Source organism: Notechis scutatus, chromosome 1 (genome assembly GCF_049901735.1).
Source record: "Notechis scutatus isolate UNSWTSFEM ecotype Mainland chromosome 1, rNotScu1.2, whole genome shotgun sequence".
NCBI classification, from domain to species: domain Eukaryota; kingdom Metazoa; phylum Chordata; class Lepidosauria; order Squamata; family Elapidae; genus Notechis; species Notechis scutatus.
In genome coordinates this window covers 44,535,836-44,561,008 of record NC_142009.1, presented here as the reverse complement: position 1 = coordinate 44,561,008, position 25,173 = coordinate 44,535,836, and the positions used below count along the sequence as shown (strand labels likewise).

The 25,173-nt window shown below is 40.3% G+C and overlaps 1 protein-coding gene across 1 annotated transcript in view; it reads left to right on the top strand.

The window, feature by feature from the left end:
* PRKCE (protein kinase C epsilon) overlaps positions 1-25,173 on the top strand; it is a 321,247-nt gene that overhangs the window by 260,368 nt on the left and 35,706 nt on the right. The window contains exon 13 of the mRNA XM_087962734.1: positions 17,220-17,374. Coding sequence (XP_087818860.1) covers positions 17,220-17,374 — 155 coding nt within the window. The remainder of the gene's footprint in view (positions 1-17,219; positions 17,375-25,173) is intronic.

The window sequence follows — 25,173 nt, the reverse complement described above, 5'->3', positions numbered from 1 at the left end:
GTTTGGTGAAAAATAAAAGAAATAACAAGGGCAACATAGGGTGGTATTATCCTGGATTTAACCTGTCTTAAACCTAGAATACCTTAGCTCAGTGGTAGTCAACCTGGTCCCAACCACCCACTAGTGGGCGTTCCAGTTTTCATGGTGGGTGGTAGGGGTTTTGTCCCATACTTTATAAATCACCATTACTGTAGAACCGGTGGGCGGTTAGGGAAAATTTTACCACTAACAGAGATGCAAAAGTGGGCGGTAGGTATAAAAAGGTTGACTACCCCTGCCTTCGTTGATATTATCTAACTACTTGGCAGAAGCCACTAGGAATATATGATCTCATGCATTCAGTATCTTATGCATAGGTTTTTGAGACAATATGTTTTGCAAAATAAGAGCTTATCTTAATAGATGAACATCTGGCTCAGAAAAAGCAATTAAGAAATCTCCGGGTTCTGGGTAGTTCAAAAAGGTGAAAGGCTTCTTGCAGGTCCCTAAAGCCTTGGATCGGAGTCCCTAAAATTTGCCAGTCATTTACAATTATTGATGTGTCAGAAGATAGGTATCATATTATCATATTGACTGTATTTAATTTAATGTCATTTTAATTTTAATTCAACTTAATTCAACCAGGTAGTTTTTTTTCCTAACCCTACTTCTTTATTGGGTGTGCAACAGACTGTCCAAAGGCCAAGAGAAAATCTTAACCTTGCCCTTCAAATTTGTGCACTTTTGGGACTAGTCACATCAGAACAATTTGGGAGCAGATGCTTCACTTCCCCTAAATCCTTGCCATGCCAAGCCAAGGTTATAGTATGGGTCAGCCTCAATGGCAACTAAAACCTGATTGCATAGTAATCAAGAGCATGCACAAAGTTGCTGCCTCCACTGAACATCGTGAACATCTTGCACATATTGACTATAGGTGTCATTTACAATTATCTGTCTCCATTTTGTTCTTCCAGAATTCTGTAGAAATCAGTGAAGCAGCATGCTAGTGATGTGGATTAAATATATACATTTAAGCATTCAGTTGGCAAAGAAAAAAATGAATCATTCCAAAATAGCCACATGTACCTGTCAAAAACAGTGCAGCACTTTAACTATTCAGAAAGTTGTGCTTTGTCATAAGACTGTGCAAAGCCTAAATAAGCAGTTGATTTACTAATAGACTACCCAAAAAAATTCCATAACTTTCAACAATATTAAATATTCTGTTTGAGCTCTCACTTAAATTAGAATTATATATTAGAATTATATGGAATTAGAATTTTTATTTCAGTTGATAGAGAATTTTGAATCAAGTATCTAATTTTGAATCAAGTATCTAATTTTGAATCAAGTATCTTATAATCAAATATACAATATGGACACAGGAGTCTGGCGCATTTCAACAGTGATTTTTGGATTCCTTGAGCAAACTGGACTTTCTACAGTTAGAGAAACTGTCTATGTTGTTTCCTGTAAGACAGATCATAGCCATTGTATGCCAGAAGAAGGATTTGGGCATCTGTGATGCTGTCTGCTATATGGCAGCAATTTCAGCGCAACTGGTGAGAGGACAATATTGCAGTCATCAACGCATGGATCAGGTGATGAAAAGAACCAATAGCATTTTACCAAGAACAGTACAGGAAAGCTTCTAAGCCTGGCCTATTTGCCTCAACCTAAGCAATTTCAAATTCCAAAGGATATTAAGGACTCATGATTTTCTCCTCTCCTCTCCTCTCCTCTCCTCTCCTCTCCTCTCTTATTTCTGTTAGGTATAACATTGATACCAAATATGGTTTGGGTGAATAAATATATAAAACTTAGATATCATGGTTTAAGTGCTTATCACTTTAAGCACAATGCAGCAGGCAATTAGCCGATTAAGGGTGCGGTTAGAAGTTACAATATAAGGAAGCATTAGAAGCTGGAAAGCTTACTGTCTCTGACTGTGACACTGTCTGTAACTGGCTGTAACTGTTACTGTGTGCTGCTGCGACTAACTGTGATTACTGACTGTGAGTGCCTGAGACTGAACTGTTATTGTTTGCTACTGTTTGCTGAATATCCAGCGTTTGTTTCTCTGGAGAGTGAAACCGGAGGAGGAGAAGATATCTTTATTGGCTGATAAAGATATTGCAAGGACTCTTAACTTGGACTATACTAGTGAGTCTTACTGGATGGAAATACTGTGAATGACTTAATGGACTGAATGACAATGCTTAAACTCTAACTGGATTAAAAACTTATTTAAACTACAAACAGTATTTGTGTTCAGTGTGTGTATACTCTGGGGCCCTTCCGCTCTCCTTTGGCTGCCTGGCTTGACTACTGCTGCAATACTCTGCTAGGGGTTAATCCTCAAACTCTAACATTGGTTATGGGCCCAGCAGCATAGTCTAACTAACCAGGATATAGCAGAGAGAGTTGGTGTGAGTTGCACATTACTGTAAAAACAAACTGTTTTAATTAGTTTAAAATAGTCAAAATATCTGAAGAGTAATGGCACAAGTAAATTTGTCACAACTGTCCATGATATCCAGGCTGGATGGAACAAACTATGTTTCATGGTCAATGAAATGTAGTTTACTTCTACGCAGAGAAGGTTTGTGGGACATTATAGCAAACCCACCAGATGTGAGTAGATGGGATCCTGCTAATGATGATGATAAAGAAAAGTTACAAGACTTTAAACTGAAGAATGAGCAGGCTTTATGCATCATAGGACTGACTCTCTGTGATCAGCAGCTTGTCCATATTCGTGGAGAAGAAAATGCTGCAAACTGCTGGGAGAACCTCAGGAAGATTTATGTTCGGGACAGTGTAGGAGCACATATAAATCTTACACGGAAGCTTTTCGAACGCATCTTCAGAGGAATGGAGATATGTTAGTTCATTTAAACTGTATGAAGAGCATTTTTCAAGATTTGCAAGAAAAGAGCTTATATTTAATGAACTGCAACAAGTCTACATAATATTATCTTCATTAGATCAAAGCTATGATGACTATGTGACTTCGTTAGAAGTATTGCCAAAAGAAAGCCTCTCATTAACCGAGATTACAGGCAGGCTATTAGAAGAAGCCAGAAGAAGGCGTGGCGTGACGAGCTGAGAGAAGATAAGAAAGAAGAGAAATTATCTTCAAAGTTTGAAAGAAACCAGCAAAGCAAAGTACAGCACCTGGAAGAAGAGAATTTATCTTGACGGCATACACAATTAAAAAGTGTTTTAATTGTGGAGGCAGAGGACATTTGGCAAGATTCTGCAAAAGAGAAAAAGCCAGAATGTAAAAAAGCCAAAGAAAGCATTTGAACTAGCCACGTTTAGCAACTCTGATGTGAAGAATAATTTATGGGTGGTTGACAGTGGCGCATCCCACTGCATCACAAGAGATAAGACAAAATTTATAAAAATGTCTACAAGTTCTCAACATATATCACTTGCCAATGGCTGGAACCTGAAAGCTAAAGGTCAAGGTTTTGCACGTTGTCCGTACATAAACCAGGATATAAAAATGTTGTATGTACCGCAACTAAAGTTTAATTTGCTTTCAGTAAGGGTATTAGATAAATTAGGTTATGTAATTACTTTTAAGGATAATAATTGCATAATTGAAAAAGATAACAAAAGGGTAACTGCAGCTTTAAATGGAACATTATATGTCTTAGATAATACTAAGAAAGGGGAGGCTCAAACTGTATTTAATAATATAAAGCCTCATGATGAATGTATCCATTTATTGCATAGGCGTTTGGGGCATGTAAATTTTAAAATGCTAAAACGTACAGTTGAATTATCTGAAGGAATAAGGTTAAAACATTGTGATAAATATTTGCGTTGTAATGTTTGCTGTGAAGATAAGAGCAAGGTATTGCCTGCAAATAGGCTAAATGGTTTCAAAACAAAAGAACCTTTAGAAGTAGTATTTGCAGACATAATAGGTCCAAAGAAACCCAGTATGGGAGGTGCTAGATATATACTGAGCATTATGGACCATTATTCTAGATATGGGTTTTGCTATTTAATGAAAAGCAAAACTGAAACATATCAACATTTTTCAATTGGCTTAGGTTTGCTGAAAGAAAGTCTAAGCGACAACTGATAACCCTGGTGACAGATAATGGTGGAATTTATTAATAACAAATTCCAGAACAGACTTAAGGTAGCTGGAATAGAGCATAAGAAGTCTGCTCCATACAGGCCAGAACATAATGATTTTATTGAAAGAAGAGGCCAAACACTACAGGCAATGGTTAGAACAATGTTAAATGATTCTGGGTTACCTGATTCTTTGTGGGGGAGGCTACAATGTGTGCTAATAACATATTGAACAACGTTGTTAATACAACGACAGGTGAAATACCATTTACCAGGTGGCATGGCAGGAAACCTGATCTAAGTTACCTGCACACATTTGGTGCACCAGCATGGGTGCATATTCCTGCACAACTCAGAAAAAAGGGCAACATAGAGCTAAAAGATTTTTCTTCGTTGGTTATCAGGCAAACCATAGGGCATATAGATTTTGGGAGAAAGGCACATCTAAAGTGTTATGTAGTGCTAGTGCCCAATTTCTAGAACATGAAGGATGGGAGAAATTAGAAAAGGATGCCAATAAAGATGTAATTATTGAATCCTATAGAAATCCCATTAGTTATCCCTGTAACTTTAAAAATAAAGTAAAGATACAAATACAGGAAGAAATAGTGCCCATAGAGGAAGAAACAGATTCAATAGCTGAACAGGATGAGGAAGATGAACAGGCAGTAGTTCAACAAAGTCCTCCTGTAAGCCCTGTAATTCCCAGAAGAACTACACGTGTATCTAGACCGCCTGATAGGTACCAGGCTAACACAGTGTGCCAGATTAATCAAGTTCCTAATTCTGTTGAAGAAATTAAAAAGTATCCTACTAAGGAAAAAGAAAGATGGCATGCAGCAATGAATAAGGAACTGAATTCATTAAGTGATATGAAGGTGTATGAAAATGCCAAATTACCTGTAGGAAAGAAATCCATTGGCTGCAAATGCATATTTAAGGTAAAAACAGATAAGGATGGTAATTTAATCCATAAGGCAAGGTTAGTAGCCCAAGGTTTTAGGCAGAATGCCAATGACTACGATGAGGTGTTTGCACCTAGTCTTAAGGCAACAACCTTGAGAGCAGCTTTAGTGTGGGCAGCTAGTAAAAACTATATAGTTAACCATCTAGATGTGGAAACTGCTTACTTGCACGCCCCATTAAAACATATTATTTATATGAAAAACCTGTTGGTATTAAAAGTGAAAATAAGGATAATAATGATTGTTGGTTGTTAAAGAAAAGTCTCTATGGTCTTAAACAATCAGGCTATGAATGGAACCAGTATATTGTAAAGGAACTAGAAAATATAGGATTTAAAGCTGGTTTAGCCGATCCATGTCTGTTTAAGAGGAGACAAATGGGAAAGTATCATTATTATTACTATTCACAGATGACATTGCTTTGATAACTGAAACTAATGATGAAGCAAATAAAATAATAACATCATTAGGAAAGAGAATAAAGATCAAGCAATTAGGGGAGATAAAGAAGTATCTCGGTTTGAATATAAAGAAAACACGGAAAGGTTTTAAGATATCTCAGGAAGATAAGATAAGCAAATTACTAAAAGACTACAAGATGGAGCTTTGTAAGCCAGCTAAGACTCCAATGAGTCAGGAGTTTAGCAACACTGATGTACAAAGCCCTGAGTTTGATAAGGTGATTGATCAATCTTTAATTGGTAGTTTGAGTTATATTAGTAATTGGTCTAGACCAGATATATCGTACTGCGTGAATCAGTTGGCTAGATTCAATTCTGCACCATGTGAAAGACACTGGAATGCAGCTAAGAGGATATTAAGATATCTTAAAAAGACAATGAATTATTCATTGTATTTAGAACCAAAAGGTGATTTAATTTTGAGTGCTTATGCAGATGCTAGTTTTGCATCAGAAAGAGACACTAGAAAGTCGACTTCAGGAACAGCCATAATGCTGGGTAATACATTAATAGGCTGGAAGTCAATAAGACAACAGCATATAAGTTTGTCTACTATGGAGGCAGAATTCTCCTGTTTATCTTTGTTATGTACAGAATTAATAATGTATAAACAAATGTTAATTGATATAGGTATAACTGTAGATTATCCTATAATTATACATGAAGATAATCAGGCAGCAATTCAAATGGCCACAAATATTGGAGTAAAAACAAGGAGCAAGCATACAGATCTAAGATACCTAAATGTGAGACAATCTGTAAGAAGTAAGATGATTCAGCTAGAGTACTGTATGTCGGAGGACAATTTAGCTGATAATTTTACTAAAGCCCAAGGTGCCAGTAAGCACCAGGAGAGTTGTGAAAAATATGGGATAAGATTGTAAAGGTATTATATATTTATTTCACCCAAAGGGGAGTATGTTAGGTATAACATTGATACCAAATATGGTTTGGGTGAATAAATATATAAAACTTAGATATCATGGTTTAAGTGCTTATCACTTTAAGCACAATGCAGCAGGCAATTAGCCGATTAAGGGTGCGGTTAGAAGTTACAATATAAGGAAGCATTAGAAGCTGGAAAGCTTACTGTCTCTGACTGTGACACTGTCTGTAACTGGCTGTAACTGTTACTGTGTGCTGCTGCGACTAACTGTGATTACTGACTGTGAGTGCCTGAGACTGAACTGTTATTGTTTGCTACTGTTTGCTGAATATCCAGCGTTTGTTTCTCTGGAGAGTGAAACCGGAGGAGGAGAAGATATCTTTATTGGCTGATAAAGATATTGCAAGGACTCTTAACTTGGACTATACTAGTGAGTCTTACTGGATGGAAATACTGTGAATGACTTAATGGACTGAATGACAATGCTTAAACTCTAACTGGATTAAAAACTTATTTAAACTACAAACAGTATTTGTGTTCAGTGTGTGTATACTCTGGGGCCCTTCCGCTCTCCTTTGGCTGCCTGGCTTGACTACTGCTGCAATACTCTGCTAGGGGTTAATCCTCAAACTCTAACAATTTCGCTATCCTAAAGAGCCTGATAGCATTACAAGAATAGAGCAGGTCAATGGAATAGATTATAACAGGGGTCTCAAACTTGACAGCTTTAAGACTTGTAGACTTGAACTCCCAGACTTGAACTCTTCCAGCTCAGCAATTCTGGGAGTTGAACTCCACAAGCCTTAAACTTGCCAAGTTTGAAGACCCTTGGGTTATACAGAAGCATAGCTCCCAGGATATGTTTTGAAGCAATGATGGTTGGCCTCAGTATTTAACAGATCATTTGAAGTAACTCCTGAAATTCTTAGAATTGATCCACTCTTAAAAGTCACTGAATATTTTCTCTATTTCCATAGAGAAGAGTGATAATTCAGCATAGCCTTAGTTTGACTTCTGTTAGATAGCCACTGTGTTTGCCAGGAGCTCCTATCATTCAGACATACTTTTATTTCATGAACAATTTAGAACATTTCTTGAACAATTTTACCATTTGGAGGTGAAACAAAACTTATTAGGTTTCCAAGAAGGAAGATAGAAAAAAAGGATTATTGACAAAGCAAACCCAAGTTTAAAGACTTCTTGGAATCAGGGGAAAAATCTTCACACCCATTTATATGAGAAATATATAAAAAGAAAAATACCACTTGGAAAATACTGATAAGTCTTATCAGTTGTGGATTCTAGTGATTGAGGGGTGTGTATGTGGTGCTTTTCCTGATTTGGGTGTTTGAATCATGTACAAGTATAGCTCCTGAAATTTAGGACCAGCGTTGACACCCCTTGCTTGCCTGACACATAGCACGGACACATGTCTGAGATTTGAAAATGGAAAATGTATTGCGTAGTGTGTTTCTGTTTGTGATATTTCGGCCAAATAAGCTATCTTTGGCTACCTGACAGGCTGCCTAATGTTCAGTGTTGAATGGAAATCAAGGGAAGGTTGTCCCTCTTAGCTTTTCTCAATTCATGTTTTCGCCTGCTACTTAGTATCTTTGTCCAGTTGTAATCATTATATTGAAAAGTGAAAAAACAAACAAGCTGAAGAAAAGATGAATTGATTTCTGCTAGAGTCCAATGAGAAGGAAAGTTCTTTATGCAGATTTTCTCAGGCCAAACACAATACATCAAAGACATTACCTTTTGTCTGCAATATACATGAAGTTCCATTTCCCCACTGATACTATCTTTCTGTATGTAAACATTAAATGCTCAGTGGTCATTTTTAGATACACACAACAAGTGGTTTGAGGATTTATTTCTCCTCACAGGAAGCTGTGGTCATCATTCACAAGTTCTCATGAGGAGTTCCCAAACTTGTTCTTCATGGTTTACATTTGGGTAGTTCTGGTAACAAAGATAATGTATTCAACATTTTCTCATGGATGTGAAGATGAAGTTGGGGTTCAAAGGAGACCCAATGATTGAGATGTATATAGGAGAGTAATGCACTCATACTCTTCATAGAATACTTAAATGCCCTACCACAATAACCATTGGAGCCCATGCATGTTTAGTTCTGGCACAATTCTACCGGTTCTGCCCAGTTCTATAGAACCAGTTGTTATGGTTCCTGGTAGTTCGGAAAACCGGTAAATTGGACCTCTGGCTGGCCCTGGCCCTCTCTACCCGCTTCTCTGCTCCCTGCCCAGTCAGTCCCTATCACATATGCGCGACATACCTGCAGCCTGCATTTGCCTGCCTGCTAGGCCAGCCATTGCTGCCAGCCTAAAAGTTTGCAAGACCTGGCCCCTCCCTCCAGGAAACAGCTCCTGTCTGCACAGGTAAGCCTGCAAGTCACGCTAGCTCCTCCTGCATTCTCCTCAGGCCTCTCACAGCCATCTCCGAGGTTTCTGGGCCTCTCACGGCCATCTTTGTGGCTCCCTGGGCCTCTCACAGCCATCTCTGGGCCTCGTGGCCTCTCACGGCCATCTCCGGGGCTTCCCGGGCCTCTCAGAGCCTGTCAGGGCCATCTCTGGGGCTCCCCAGCCCTTGCTCAGCCTACTTACCTGTCCCCCCCATTCCCAGGCTTGGCTGGCTGGCTAAGCCGACATGCAGCACTCTCCCAACCACGTAGTGGCAACAGCATGGCTGCCTCCCATAAGCAAAGATGCTGCTGCTGCACGTCGAGGTACTTTGAGAGGGCCAAGGGAGGTGCCCAAGGCCCCGCTGCCCCCCCCCCACTGCACGTGGAGGTACTTTGGCTTGGGAAGCAAGCATGCACAGGGAAGGGCTCTGGTGCTGCGATCTCCCGCTTGTTTCCCTCATGGGCCAGGGTGGCTTATGAGAGGCAGCCAGAGGCAGGTCCGCCATCTCTGCCACCCACGGAGATGTTTTGGGAGGGGTGCAACCTGGGGGTTGTTCAAGGCCCCGCTGCCGCCATCATTGCTGCACTCAAAGGTGCTTTGCTTCATCTGTGTGGCTGGCCATAGAGCGGCAGAAAGAAAGAAAGAAGAAAGAAAGAAAGAAAGAAAGAAAGAAAGAAAGAAAGAAAGAAAGAAAGAAAGAAAGAAAGAAAGAAAGAAAGAAAGAAAGAAAGAAAGAAAGAAAGAAAAAAAGAAAAAGATAGAAAGAAAATAGAAAGGGGGGGAGAGAGAAAACTCTGTGCTATTATTTTTAATTGATCCATTATTTATCATATTTTAATATTTTATACTGTCCCTACACCTAGAGTGATTTTACTTCCTTTCTTTTGCCCAGGTATTTTTCAGGGTTTACATGTCTATAGTCCAGAGCATAAATACATGTCTGTTTAATAGAGTTGAAATGGACTTTGAAGGTCTTTTAGCCCAACCCTTGCTCAGGCAGGAAAACTGAGGATGCCAAACTCTGAGTAGAGGTCCTGGGAAAGGTGTCAGAAGAACAGAATAACACTTAGAAGGGACCTTGGGGGGAACCCTATACCATTGTAGAGAAATGGCTGTCCAATCTTTTCTTAAAAGCCTCCAATGATGGAGCACTCAGAACTTCTGCTGGCAAGCAGTTCCACTGGTTAATTGTTCTCACTGTCTGGAAGTTTCACCTTAGTCTTAGTTTGCTTCTCTTTGTTCAGTTTCCATCCATTGCTTCTTGTTTGCCTTCTGGTGCTTTGGAAAATATATTGCCCCCCTCTTTCTGCAACCCCTTAAAAGCCTGTTGCCTATCACACTCTTGAGCAAAGCATGTGAGCCATTTCCTCCTTTCAGTGGTCCATGAAAATACATCTATAGAACGTAAATAATAAAGCCAAAAAAGGTGAACATTTTTACAGAACTATAGATAAGTTGAGGCTGGTGTGACAAGGAATGGCTGGGAGGGGAGGGGCCAGGTGAGGCACCCCTTGACATGAGTGACATTGAGTTGGTCATGCCCACCCAGTCACATGACCACCAAGCCACACCCAGCCACTCACATGACCACCAAGCCACACCCACAAATTAAGCCACACCCACAGAACCAGTTTTTAAAAAATTTGAATCCCACCCCTGGGTGGAGCTAAGCAATAAAGCCATTATTTCTTTCTTCTGCTGGACAGTTCGGAGCACTTATATAGTGAGTTGAGAGGTTAGTAAAGTCTTTTTAAGGCAAAGCACAATGAAGGATCACAGAGATTTCACGATTCCTGTGCCAATAATTGTTCAAAATTAATAATTTTTGAAGTGTGGTAGGAGGGAGGAATCACCCACTTCGAACATTCTTTGTACACTAAAATACTTGTGTATAAACTCCAATACCTGTAAGCTCCAAAAGCCCAGGCTTGCAAAAATAGGAAATGTCAGTTCCATGTTTATTTGTTTATTACATTTTTATATAGATTACTATAATCCCAAAAGACTGTGTTCAGAATTATGCATTGGGAGAAGGGAGTAGCGTGGTATTTCAAGCAGGGGTGGGATTCAAAGTTTTTAACAACCGGTTCTTTGGGCTAAGTTGGTGGGTGTGGCTTGGTGGTGGTGTAATTGGCTGGGCGTGGCCAACTCAATATCACTCACATCGAGGCACGCATCTCCTCACCTGGCCTATCATGACTGTGGGGTTGCTGCAACAGTTGTAAGTGTGAAAAACTCATCATCGCTGTGATAGAGAAGAGGGTTTTACATTTTTTATCTTCCTCAAGAAACCAAAACAAAACTCCACTAATAATTCAGGCAGCAGCACAAGTGTGGTCTAAAACTGTGTGTTTTTTTTCTTCACAAGGATCCAAAAGGAATGACAATAGAGATTGGGTTTTTTCCTGCAAAAAATTAAAGTGCCTTTTCCTGACAAGAGTGAAGGCAACTTAAGTATTCTTAAGGGGTCTAGATAATCCACTTCTTCCCACCAACTACAAATAGCTCTTGTCTTCACAGCTTTCCCTAAAATGGGAAGGTTGGAGATGTGATTATAGTCAGGGGTGGGATTCAAATTTTTTAACAACCAGTTATGTGCTTGTGGCTTAGTTGGTAGGTGTGGCTTAGTTGGTGGGCGTGGTTTGGTGGTCATGTGACTGGTTGGGCGTGGCCAACTCAACATCACTCACATCGAGGCACGCTTCTCCTTGCCTGGCCTCTCGTGACTGTGGGGATGCTGCAACAGTCGTAAGTGTGAAAACGGTCATAAGTCACTTTTTTCAGTGCCATTGTAACTTTGAATGGTCACTCCACACAAGCAAAGTACCAGCAAAGGAGGGGAAAAATATCCAGAGATGTTCCTGAGACAGGAAGTCTAGTCCTGCCAAGAATGTAATAAGGGTTAATGGAGAGGCAGTTTCTGTAAGCAATACCAGAATGTTTCCTTCCTGCCTTCCTTACAGGATTAGGCCAGTAATTTCTTCTAACAACTGGTTCTCCGAACTGCTTAGAATGTTAACAACCGGTTCTAGCGAATAGGTGCGAACTGGTAGAATCCCACCCCTGATTTCATGTAGCTCATTTCATACTGGTTGAAGGCTGACATAGTTGTGATTCAATTTCCTTCTTCTATTCAGTCCTTTCTGTTCCTGTTTGCTCGCACAATTAACAATGTCTGTTTCGTAGTCATTTATATATTATAGTATTATTTACACTTATGTGTGCATTTTCTTATGAACTCTTCATGAGATCTGTACTAAGTATGGCACAGACCATACACCAAAACAGTCCTGGGAAGTTTACATTTTTTTGTTTCTTGAGGATAGGTTCCATGTAAAGCAAGCAAATGTGTCTAAAAAGTTTTTAAAGGCATAAATCTCTTTCTTTTTAATTGCAAGAGTTAATTTTTCCTCCAAGCATAAATAAAAAAAAGAATTTAGCTTTTTATAAGAAATCAACTTTAAGAATGGTACACTGCAATAAAACATATACATAAATTGCTAGAAAAACCTACCTGAGGCTGTCATAGGGCTAACAGCTTGTCAGTTATTTTTATTTTGGCAGTCCCCAGCAGATAGAAGGGAAGAAAATCTTATTGAACATGAAGTTGACTTCATTCAGCATGACGGTCATACATTATTCAAATCTGATGTTTGGCATATGGAATCAAGAAAGTAAAACAGGCAGGTGGAGGAACCAACTTGCTTTAGATAAATTCAAAAAGTGAACTTTTGTTCAGAACACTGGAAACTAGAAAATGAATATAAAAGAGCATGGAGGAAAGGGAGACTTCGACAAGAAAAAATTAAAATGGGCAGAAGTACTGGATTCTGAGGAAGGGTTGAGTAAGCCAAATTTTAGAGAAGAAATCTCATTACAAAAATGACTTGATAATTAAGAATGAATTGTATATTTTTCAAGATGGCTGCACACATGGATGCTGTGGCTAACCGCTCCTTCTTTCAGTGTATGGTGTGTATGATTCTGTGTGTTTTGGATCCTTTCCTTGATTGAACCCTGTGGGGCAAGGAGCATCTATAGTTGGCAAGCCTTGTTACAAATTGGACTGAAATGTGAAAAGGCTATTACGGACGATTTTATACATTCTCATAACATACCGAAGGAGGCAGCTAGGTCCCTGGGGGAGCCATGGATCACTATTCCTGTAGGAAGGAGGAAGAGACGGAGAAAGAGGAACAGGAAGAGGAGGAGAGGATGCCATGCTGGAGTTTTCTTTAGGCTGAGTAAGTTTCCACACAAGCCCTCAATTCCAAGTATATTTCTTACCAATGCAAGATCTCTGACTAACAAAATGGATGAATTAAGGCTACAGATTGCAAAGACCCCCCCCCCCCCCCCCCCTGCCCCCCCCCCCCAAACCCGCCCCCCCCCCCCCCCCCCCCCCCCCCCCCCCCCCCCCCCCCCCCCCCCGCCCCCCCCCCCCCCCCCCCCCCCCCCCCCCCCCCCCCCCCCCCCGCCCCCCCCCCCCCCCCCCCCCCCCCCCCCCCCCCCCCCCCCCCCCCCCCCCCCCCCCCCCCCCCCCCCCCCCCCCCCCCCCCCCCCCCCCCCCCCCCCCCCCCCCCCCCCCCCCCCCCCCCCCCCCCCCCCCCCCCCCCCCCCCCCCCCCCCCCCCCCCCCCCCCCCCCCCCCCCCCCCCCCCCCCCCCCCCCCCCCCCCCCCCCCCCCCCCCCCCCCCCCCCCCCCCCCCCCCCCCCCCCCGCCCCCCCCCCCCCCCCCCCCCCCCCCCCCCCCCCCCCCCCCCCCCCCCCCCCCCCCCCCCCCCCCCCCCCCCCCCCCCCCCCCCCCCCCCCCCCCCCCCCCCCCCCCCCCCCCCCCCCCCCCCCCCCCCCCCCCCCCCCCCCCCCCCCCCCCCCCCCCCCCCCCCCCCCCCCCCCCCCCCCCCCCCCCCCCCCCCCCCCCCCCCCCCCCCCCCCCCCCCCCCCCCCCCCCCCCCCCCCCCCCCCCCCCCCCCCCCCCCCCCCCCCCCCCCCCCCCCCCCCCCCCCCCCCCCCCCCCCCCCCCCCCCCCCCCCCCCCCCCCCCCCCCCCCCCCCCCCCCCCTGTTGAGTCCCTTACTCTATATTCTTTATGTGCATGACTCCCACTCACGCTAGTAATACTATTGCTAAATTTGCAGATGATACAACAGTAGTGGGACTTATCTCTGGAGGGGATGAGTCTGCCTACCGAGATGAGGTGGACCGGTTGCTTTCGTGGTGTGGAGACAATAACTTGGTCCTCAACACCAATATAAGACCAAGGAGCTTATAGTGGACTATAGAAGGAACAGATCAGACATCCAGCCCTTGCTTATCAATGGAGACTGAGTAGAGCAAGTGGCCAGTTTTAAGTTTCTGGGCATTTTCCTAAAAGAGGACCTGACCTGGGGTGCTCACATTGCAGCACTAGTTAAAAGGGCCCAGCAGAGATTATACTACCTGAGACTTCTCAGAAAACAACAACTGAATGAAAAACTGCTGGTGACCGCTGCACCATAGAGAGCATTTTAACATACTGCACCTCTGTATGGTTTGCCAATTGCACAGTGACAGATAGGAAAGCACTCCAGAGGATTAATGTCATTGCCCAGAAGATCATTGGTTGCCCTCTCCCCTCCTTGGAAGAGCTTTATAGCTCCCGCTGTGTTAAGAAAGTTCAAAACATTCTCAAAGATCCATCTCATCCCGGGAACCCTTTTTTTGAACTATTACCATCTGGCAGATGGTACAGAATAATAAAAACAAGGATAAATAGGCTGAAAAACAGCTTCTATCCCAGGGCAGTAGCTCTTTTGAATTCTGCTGTATAGTGCAGTGTTGGTGCGGTGTTGGGGGTTTTAGGTTCAATGTGTGAAGGGTGAAGGATGTGTATTTGTGTTTATTTTCATGGTCATGGTCATCATGTGCACTGAAGATGGTTTTTGATTTCATTGTACAAGGTGCAATGACAATAAAGTAAAGTAAAGTAATATAGACAGTTCTTTGTTTCCCTAGTCCAGCCATCTTTCTCAGTAATCTCCCCAGATATTGCAACACATCCAGTTCAGTGCGTGCAAAAGCCTTTATATATTCCTAATCAAGAATTATTTTACCATCAAAGGCTATCCAGCTCTTTTTTAAAACTTTAGTCAATTGTCTGGAAGCATTGATCCAGTAAAAACTGGAAAGAAAGAAAACATGTGAAAAACAGAACAATTCTGTTGTACATACTGAAGTAAAACTCCCTGCAAGATTGAGGCTCTAAAACCTTGAGACTATTTCCCCGTATAGTTATCCCTCTGGTTCTTCAGTGTTTTGACTTTGAAGAGGTCTTGAGCACCTTCATAACTGGCTGTAAGGCCTTTGCTCTTGCCAAATTTATTGGTCTTGAGCTGATCAGCATGAAGCTCACTATCCTTACCGCAATCCGGTCTCTATTGGTTCTGTTTTAGCTCAGTGCTGACTTGTGTTATCATTGTGTTGCATAAACAAGGCATATTAAGCAATTTGCATGTCACCAACCAGAGAGAAACCATACAGAACACTGAAGGTTCTTGATAGAACTTGGAGAGGTGCTACGAAAAATCAAAGCAAAACAAGCTTTTAAAATAATTGTACACTTTGAACCCCCCAATCTTATTATTCAAAAAAGTACAAGCATTGAAAATGTCTGTGAAAACTAGCTAACTGAACTAAAATTAAGTGAAAACCTGCAGCTGTAGAAATACTAGTAGGTGAAAATTTCTGTCATGGTATAGCAGATAATTGCTTTTTTTCCAGCATTAGATTTAACATAGAATGAGGAATCAATGTCCTTTAGATGTTACCTGCCATTGGACAGCTTGATTGGGGCTGCTTGCAGCTGTGATTTAGCAACATTTGTGGGGCCTCAGGCTCCCCATTCCTAAGATTTACCTTATTCAAATTTGTTATACCTCTCCAACTCCAATGAATTCTTATGTTTATATACATACAATTGTAATGTATGAATGCATCGTCTCAGTTTCTTGAATCAAATATACCCCATTTGTCTTTGTAAATTATAGGAATTTTACCTAAACTTTGTTTATTCTTCTTGTCAACAGCTTCCCCTTTCTGTCCTTTTCCAATTCTCCAATTATCTCCTATTGACCTCTGATTAATACAGAACCAGCGCTGATTAATTTATCACAGGATATACATCTCAAACTCAACCATAATGAAGTTTGTCAAGTTCTAGTTTAAGCTGAAACTTAAACTGTGGTCCACAAGCCACAAAAGTCACCACTTGCCCATCCCTACTTTAGAGAACCAAGGAAATATCTTTGTCAAATGACAGACTGTGGCTCTATAATATTCAGTGCCACCCATTGATCCAGAATTGTCTAAGAACAGTCTTTTTCTTTTGTTTTGTATTTTCTTCCTATTCAAGAATTTCATTGGCACAATCAAAATGCGGCTTTGAATTATTTCATAATGCTAAAAACTAGAAAAATAAAATAAAATGAGGTGAAGTCAAATATCACATAAATTGGTTTGTCATAATGGAAGGAAATGCTACACTTAAGCAAAAGATCCTCATGCATCTATTATATTTTCCTTTAAAAAAATTAAAAAAATAGTATTTATTTGAAAAACAAATCTATAATTTTTTTTAGCCATCCTGCATCAGCTGAAGTACCCATAGTTTAATTTGGAAGCATTTGCTCCTCTTGTTCAGATAGCTGCTAATTATCTCCTATTGACCTCTGATTAATACAGAACCAGCGCTGATTAATTTATCACAGGATATACATCTCAAACTCAACCATAATGAAGTTTGTCAAGTTCTAGTTTAAGCTGAAACTTAAACTGTGGTCCACAAGCCACAAAAGTCACCACTTGCCCATCCCTACTTTAGAGAACCAAGGAAATATCTTTGTCAAATGACAGACTGTGGCTCTATAATATTCAGTGCCACCCATTGTATCCAGAATTGTCTAAGAACAGTCTTTTTCTTTTGTTTTGTATTTTCTTCCTATTCAAGAATTTCATTGGCACAATCAAAATGCGGCTTTGAATTATTTCATAATGCTAAAAACTAGAAAAATAAAATAAAATGAGGTGAAGTCAAATATCACATAAATTGGTTTGTCATAATGGAAGGAAATGCTACACTTAAGCAAAAGATCCTCATGCATCTATTATATTTTCCTTTAAAAAAATTAAAAAAATAGTATTTATTTGAAAAACAAATCTATAATTTTTTTTAGCCATCCTGCATCAGCTGAAGTACCCATAGTTTAATTTGGAAGCATTTGCTCCTCTTGTTCAGATAGCTGTAGTTGGCTGTTTCTTCCATTTTTGGATAGAGATCTAATTTCCTGATGTGCCATGAATGTACAGTAGCATCTTTGTGAAACTCGGTCAAAAAAATAATGAAATGGCTCTATTTTTTGTGAATTTTAGGACCGCCTATTTTTCGTCATGGAATATGTCAATGGAGGAGACCTAATGTTTCAGATTCAACGTTCACGCAAATTTGACGAGCCTCGCTCCCGCTTCTATGCAGCAGAAGTCACATCGGCACTCATGTTTCTACATCAACATGGCGTCATCTACAGGTATTTTTCTTTCAGAGGGTTGGGGGAAAAAAGAATTATTAAAGCTCTTCATTTCTTTGGTGTTGGCTAAAGTCCAGAGTCTCTTAGCAACCACATTGGCTGTTAGTTTCTGCTTGCTAACACAGAACTTTTTTTCTTACTCTTTTTGAGGTGGGGAGAAGACTGTTTATCATTCTGACCGTTAGCATTTGAATCGTCTCTGCAGGCCTTGCCAGCTGTGGGTGCCAGTTTTGTATTATAAAACAAGCAACGCTTATTTTAAAAACTTGGCACACTGTGACCCCTCGTTGACTTTGGTTGCAGATCAGGGCAATCTCTTCAGTTTTCTTCTTCTGCCATGGGTTTCCTTTCATTTCGGAACTCCCTGCCACTTCCTGGGTTTGTTTGTCTTAATTGTCTCCAGTCTGAGATGGGATAATCATTTGATGAGGCTTTGTACATGAAGTCTTAAAGTTGAGGGTGAAGGCTCAGCTGCTAACAGGAAGAACCTCTTTGGAGACAACTTGAATTTGTTCCCTGCAGCCCCTGATTGGCATCTGGCTGAACAATAACAAAATCTGAATTGCTAACTTTTCGTTATGCCATGAAGAATACACTTAGAGATAAATATTTATTATTAGAAACAAGGAACCTCTTAATACATTTTCACCTACTATCTCTTTGTGTTATTAAGGCCTTTATCTTGTCGTTTCACTCTTCCTCTCCTTCTTTTCCCTTTAAAACAAAAACAAAGAAAAGAAACTGGCAGTTTTTCACGACTTCAGATAAAATTTGGCAGGCATATACAGAAGAAACTGCAGTAAGGGAAGTTGGCTGTGGGATCACTTCTCTTTCATGAAGTACTTGAAGAGGGCAGTCACAAAGCACTATTCACAGGAGAGGTTGCTGCAGATATATCATTGCCAACGTCCACTAAAATGAAGCAGAAAAATAATACATGTTTGGAAGCACATAGAAATATGTATTGGAGGGGAGAGAGAATGAAGAATTGGTTGTTTTTCCTATCCAGATCTTGCCAGCCTGAACCTCAGTGTACTGTATTGGGAATCCAGTGGCATGGATAGCAGTCCATTTATTCCTCTGAAAGGGAGATAATATGCAACTTAAAACTTACTACAATATTTTATGAGCAAAACAAGTCACACATAATATACACTATATTCCAGATAAAGAGTGGAAGAGAGAGATTTTAATAAGAGTGTTAAAACAACATTTCATTCCCCCTCTTCATTCCTCATTTCTTTTCAGGAAAAGAAATCTTATCCTGGTACATAAAAATTTCTAGGAATGTTCTGATTCTGTACTTCCTTTGGAAATTTTGATTTCAATGCTGTTGGTACTTTCCCAATCCCTCTGAAGCAATTTGAAGACAACATGTATTTATGCTTACACCACACACTCAGATATGCTGAGAACAAAAAAGCAAAAATGCTTACTTTCCCTCAAATTTCCAAAAATCCTATAGCAACAATCCCCCTCAACTCCACATCATATAAAACAGAACTACAATAAACTACCTGCATTTGAGGCATACACATTCACTTCTTGGGTGTTCATATGACCCCCCCAAAAAAGTGTCAATAGATCATATGAGGAGGCAGGGTTGAAATGCTGCCAAGCCACCATTCCCTTTGAAAGATTTGCTAATATGGTTGTAGCCAAAGAACTAGGAAGTGAGATAAAACTAAGATTTCCTCAAATGGAAACAACTGCTATGCCTGCAGAACCACAGTATTTTAGGGCACAAACTAGTTTTTTAGCAGTATGACATACAACATAGCTGAGCTGAAAATAAATAGAACAGAGATGAAGTCATGGAATCTCAGAGACATGGAACCAATCAGTAAAGAACAAGTGGGATTGCTGTTACTGCCTATATCTTTTGTGTTATGTACTCACCACAAATAAATTATTTACAGTCAAATCTTTTTTTAAAAAATGGCCTTGAATATGTCACAATGCGGTGACCTATTTTTGATTTAGTGCTATTGATTTAGTGCTCTTAACAAAGTTGCTGAGAAATAGGATCCGCTCCTATCTGTCAACATTTCCATCTCTTACAATTAAAAGCAGTTTTAAGGAGCAGATAGCCAGATGCCAAACAAAGTTTGTCTTCTCTGAATCGCCTGTGTAAATGCAGAGATTGCTAGTCTTTAAGTCGTATTAACAGTTGTAGTTCAGTGACATCTGGAATGCCAAAGATTGCGTTCTCCTGCTGAGAGAAAGGATCAATGTCATGCAATGTGGAAATTTCCATGGACATTTTCTTCTCCAATGGAAAAAAAACCAAGAATGGCTTATGTCTTCATGGTTTTTCCTTTATATGATGAAAAACAAGGGGATTGGCAAAAAAGATGACTAGTTGAGAACTTCAGTGTTGTATAACCTTTTATAACAATAGAGTAAGCCTCTGATTTTAATGGACTTTACAAAAGGAAGAATATCTGTTTAAGCTGAACGATGTCCATTAAAGTGAAGATTTACCAGTAGATATAATTGGGGAGAGGTGGCCCATCAAGCAACCTGCCCTCAAGTCATGTAGCACTTTAAAGATGATAGTCAACACCTGGAAACAAATCAGCAACAAGTGCAATTCATGCAAAAGAGATGACACTCTCCTTGGACTTATACAAAACCATGTGTATTATGAGCCAATTGAACTCTTCAAGGGCAGCCTAACGTAGAATGCATGACAATAGTTCAAACAGGAGATGGATGACTGTGAGAAGGGCCCATAACAAATAGCAAAGAAGGAAACCATTTTTTTTTTCATTTCCTTGAATTCCAAGCACATCAGAAGATATGATGTTCTTTTTGTTTTGAAATAACATAGCTACAGCAACTCTGGCCCTTTCTCCCAAAAGAATTTTGCATTACTGTTATCCCTGAAATATATCTGACGCACACACAAATGTTTAATGTGGATGAAGTGGCCCTTGGCATATTGTAGGATATAGAATAGAATAAAATAGAATACTTTATTGGCCAAGTGTGATTGGACACACAAGGAATTTGTCTTGGTGTAAATATTCTAAGTATACATAAAAGAAAAGATACATTTGTTAAGAATCAAGAATCATAACGTGCAACACTTAATGATAGTCATAGGGTACAATCATCAATCAAATCATACTACGACACAGTCAATATAAATCATAAGGATACAAGCGACAAAGTTACAGTCCTACAATCACAAGTGGGAGGGGATGGGTGATAAGGAGTGATGAGAAGATTAACAGTAATAGTAGTGCGGACTTTGTAATAGTTGAACAGTGTTGAGGGAATTATTTGTTTAGCAAAGTGATGGCGTTCGGGAAAAAACTGTTCTTCTGTCTATTTGTTCTGGTGTGCAGTGCTCTATAGCGTCGTTTTGAGGGAAGGAGTTGAAACAGTTTACATCCAGGATGTGAGGGGTCTGTAAATATTTTCACAGCCTTCTTTTTGACTCGTGCAGTATACAGGCCCTCGATTGAAGGCAGGTGGGTAGTAATTGTCTTTTCTGCAGACCTAATTAACCTCTGAAGTCTGTGTCTGTCCTGTTGGGTTGCAGAACCAAACCAGACAGTTATAAAGGTACAGATGATATACAAATGGCAACTATTTTTCAAGTTGCAGTCACCATAGCCCAGTTCTTGAGGACGGGTAAACAAGAAAACATAAACCTTGAGGATTTTTCATGAATGTAGAGCCTCTCATATATTAATGCCAACTGTAGTTCTTCAACATAAGAAAGAAAATAAATTGAAGCATTCGTGCCTGGAGGTCACAGTCAACAAGACAAGGCTTGGCAACTCCATCTGAATTAACCCAATGAGTTTCTGGCTGGGATGACATTTGAAGAAGAGTTTTCTGAGTTCCTAAAATGTGACCCATTCCAAATTATCTTCTCCTTGTTCCTCCAACTGGAAAGGCTACTAGAGATGGCATTTGTGCCATTGTCAGAGCTCTCCCTTCCTTAATATTCATCTGCATCATGTAAACAGATCATCACATAAACAGAACCTTGACATTAACATGGGAAGAATAGGGTGGACCTTTTGTTAAAAGGGAAAAAGACAAACCAAAGAAGGCAACCAAGAAGCATGCCAAGTTTACATTCCTGAGAGGGCAGTCGTTTTCCTGTAGAATTTGTAGGAAGGGGACCAGTGCTTTCTGCCTGATAACACTAATTCTACAAAGAGGAAGTTGGGAAGCAGTATTTATCTTCTGTTTAAACATCAATTATTTTAGTTTATTTGGTTGTTATATTTACTTAACAAGAAACTAAAAATGAGCCTGTATTCCCTGGCCGAGCTCAAAAATATATGCTTTTATATACAGAAAGGGACAGAAGCACATATGTCTTATTTTTTTCTATGTACACAGAACTTCCCTTTAATGCTTCTCTGGAGAATAATGAAGACGGCTTGTGGAGTACTTTGGTTTCAAGAGAAAAGAAAGAGCAATTGCAATTCTCCACTATATCTAGTAGTTGCCCTTTAAATTTTTGAGCTAAAATAGTATTTCTACACTGATATTTTTTATCATCAGGAACTTAAATATTTACTGTGCTATGCCCATTTCATCCAGATACTTTGGGGCAATTTTAATCTTGTACAGTTAAACACTTGTATGGCTTAAAATCCACACACATTATTGGTAACCTATTAGTAGTGATTAGGTGAATAGAGAACTAGTTGTGAGATCTTCCCTTTGGAATAAATGTACTCATCATCGCTGTGATAGAGAAGAGGGTTTTACATTTTTTATCTTCCTCAAGAAACCAAAACAAAACTCCACTAATAATTCAGGCAGCAGCACAAGTGTAGTCTAAAACTGTTTTTTTTTTCCTCACAAGGATCCAAAAGGAATGACAATAGAGATTGGGTTTTTTCCTGCAAAAAATTAAAGTGCCTTTTCCTGACAAGAGTGAAGGCAACCTAAGTATTCTTAAGTGGTCTAGATAATCCACTTCTTCCCACCAACTACAGATAGCTCTTGTCTTCACAGCTTTCCCTAAAATGGGAAGGTTGGAGATGTGATTATAGTCAGGGGTGGGATTCAAATTTTTTAACAACCAGTTGTGTGGGCGTGGCTTAGTTGGTGGGTGTGGCTTAGTTGGTGGGCGTGGCTTGGTGGCCATGTGACTGGCTGGGCATGGCCAACTCAACATCACTCACATCGAGGCACGCTTCTCCTTGCCTGGCCTCTCGTGACTGTGGGGATGCTGCAACAGTCGTAAGTGTGAAAAACGGTCATAAGTCACTTTTTTCAGTGCCATTGTAACTTTGAATGGTCACTCCACACAAGCAAAGTACCAGCAAAGGAGGGGGAAAAAACTTCAGAGAAGTTCCTGAGACTGGAAGTCTAGTCCTGCCAAGAATGTAATAAGGGTTAACGGAGAGGCAGTTTCTGTAAGCAACACCAGAATGTTTCCTTCCTGCCTTCCTTACAGGATTAGGCCAGTAATTTCTTCTAACAACTGGTTCTCCGAACTGCTTAGAATGTTAACAACCGGTTCTAGCGAATAGGTGTGAACCTGTAGAATCCCACCCCTGATTATAGTGAATTAAGAATGTTGGGTCCAAGAGACACTGTAGTACTGTCTCTTTCAAGGGAGAAGATACCCTGCCTCTCAAAGAGGCCAACACCACAGTATTGATCCAACCATAGCAACTCCCTGACTGCTTTTGTAATCAGGAGGTGGCCAGGTCCAATGAACAGATGGCCAAACTGAGAGCAGAGAGAATCTCAGCAATTTTATTAGTAGTCATCAGATCAAATTTAGATCATATAACAAGGCCAGGCCCTAAGCACATTAGATGGACTGCCCAGTTAGAATCCAAGACAGAGCTGATCTAAGTGACTTTATCTATCAGAAAGCCACAATAGTAGCATTATGCTGGCCCTCCCTGACCATTAGAAAACTGAGTCACCCTAAACAGTATCTATGTAATGTTAATGTTGTACTGTAGAATGAGCTATTCTGTTAGAATAAACCATGCTGTTAACATTACAAGGTGGGTTAGATATATTTATAGATAAAATAATTTCCCTCCTAAATGCTAGGCTGTTTGTGGATTAGTGCACAAATTGTCTTTCATTTTATCTTCACTTCAAACTGACCAAGATGTCACCAAAGAGCTTGTGATTAAAGGAAATTTCAAGCCTTCACTTGCTTTTAGTGATGATATTATATAAAGGGGGTTTCATTCAATCACAAACCCATGAATCATATGTCGGGTATTAAGGACACAATGGGAAGTGGCCTTATATTGCCACAAATTTTGAATCCAGCTGTTTAGGTTCTGGGTTCTCAGAAAATCTGTTTCTATCATTTACTGTATAATTGCTGTTCACAACAACCACACTTTATGCCTGAGATAATATCTGAAGTGACATCCCTGTTAGCAATCTTATTTCACCCAAAAGAAACTGGAGAAGCAATGAACATTTTTAGATGTCTTCTTTTCTCCCATCATTAGGATTTCCGTAACCATTCTTCACATGGGAACAATAATCACCTTCTCTAAAATTGTATGATGTTTTATTGTGCAAAGCTCAGAGCCCAATAATTCAAATTATTTTAAGTAGCTATATGCTTAAGCAGTACTTTTTCTGCATCTTATTTGTGTGTGTGTGTGTCTTATCTCCTTATCTCCAAGTCTATTAGCTCAGCCTGTGTTTGTTATTTTTTTTGAAAAAAATCATTATAAATAATGATTTGATAGAACAATTTTGACCTGCCGGGCTTTATCAAATAGTTTATATATTTTTTTCAAGCCCTCTAACATCACAGAAATGTACAACTGCTTTCAATATTCCAAATATAATATATTAAGTTGCTTGACATTATTGCCTCTGCTATGCAGTTTTTTCGAGGCTTAATTCTTCAGAAACTATAACTGACAGTCCCTGGCCCAAATCTGTTCTCTGAGAGGTTCCATCTGCAATTGCCAGTTTTGGTTGAAAAATAAAGGATGGAAGGGTAGCAGTTAAATTTACATGATTGCCACCTTTGAAACTGCTAAGAGCTTGACTTACCTTCCATTTTCATATGCCTTTTAGAAAACTTATTTGCCAGCAGACGTAGATGGGATTGGTAAAAAAGTAGCACATTTATTTCTAAGGTGTAAGCCTACCCTATTCAGAATAGGCCCTACCAGTAGGCAGAATGAGCCAGTTGCAATAGAAGCATGCAGGAGTCAAGTGATAAAATTGTATGGAAGGAGAGAGCTGTACTTATACTGTAGTTGATGACTATGCTGTCCACAAATATACTTTCCAATCCTCTGTATGACTGAGAAGACTTATTTGTTGTGAGCATTGCATAAATATTTAGCTGGATCTGAACAAGGCATGGGTAGATTGTTACCTTTTTGCCCTAGGGTTTTCAACCAACCATATAATATTGCTCTTTTTAAATCAGTGTTCTATTTGATTGAACCCATCCCCTTTTATATCATTATAAGGAGGCAAAAGCCATTTAAAATATGTTCAACTTAGTTTGGAAGGTAAGTTAAGAATGGCAAACACCTCGGGCACTTTACTTGTGCTCTTTACAGAATATATTCTCAGTGATTTAATTTTTAAAATACTATGTCAAGCTTTTACTCACCACATCTTGAAAATTAATTTATAATTTGGGGATCTATCCATCCTCTAACCAGAATTTACTGAAGTCAACAAATATAGCTCTGCTACAGAAGAGCTCCCTTCATCCTCTCATCCTACCAACAATCACACACATAAATGCTATGAGCTCCAGATGAAAGATAATCACATGAAAGAATTACAAAAAAATTTCAGGAATGATGATT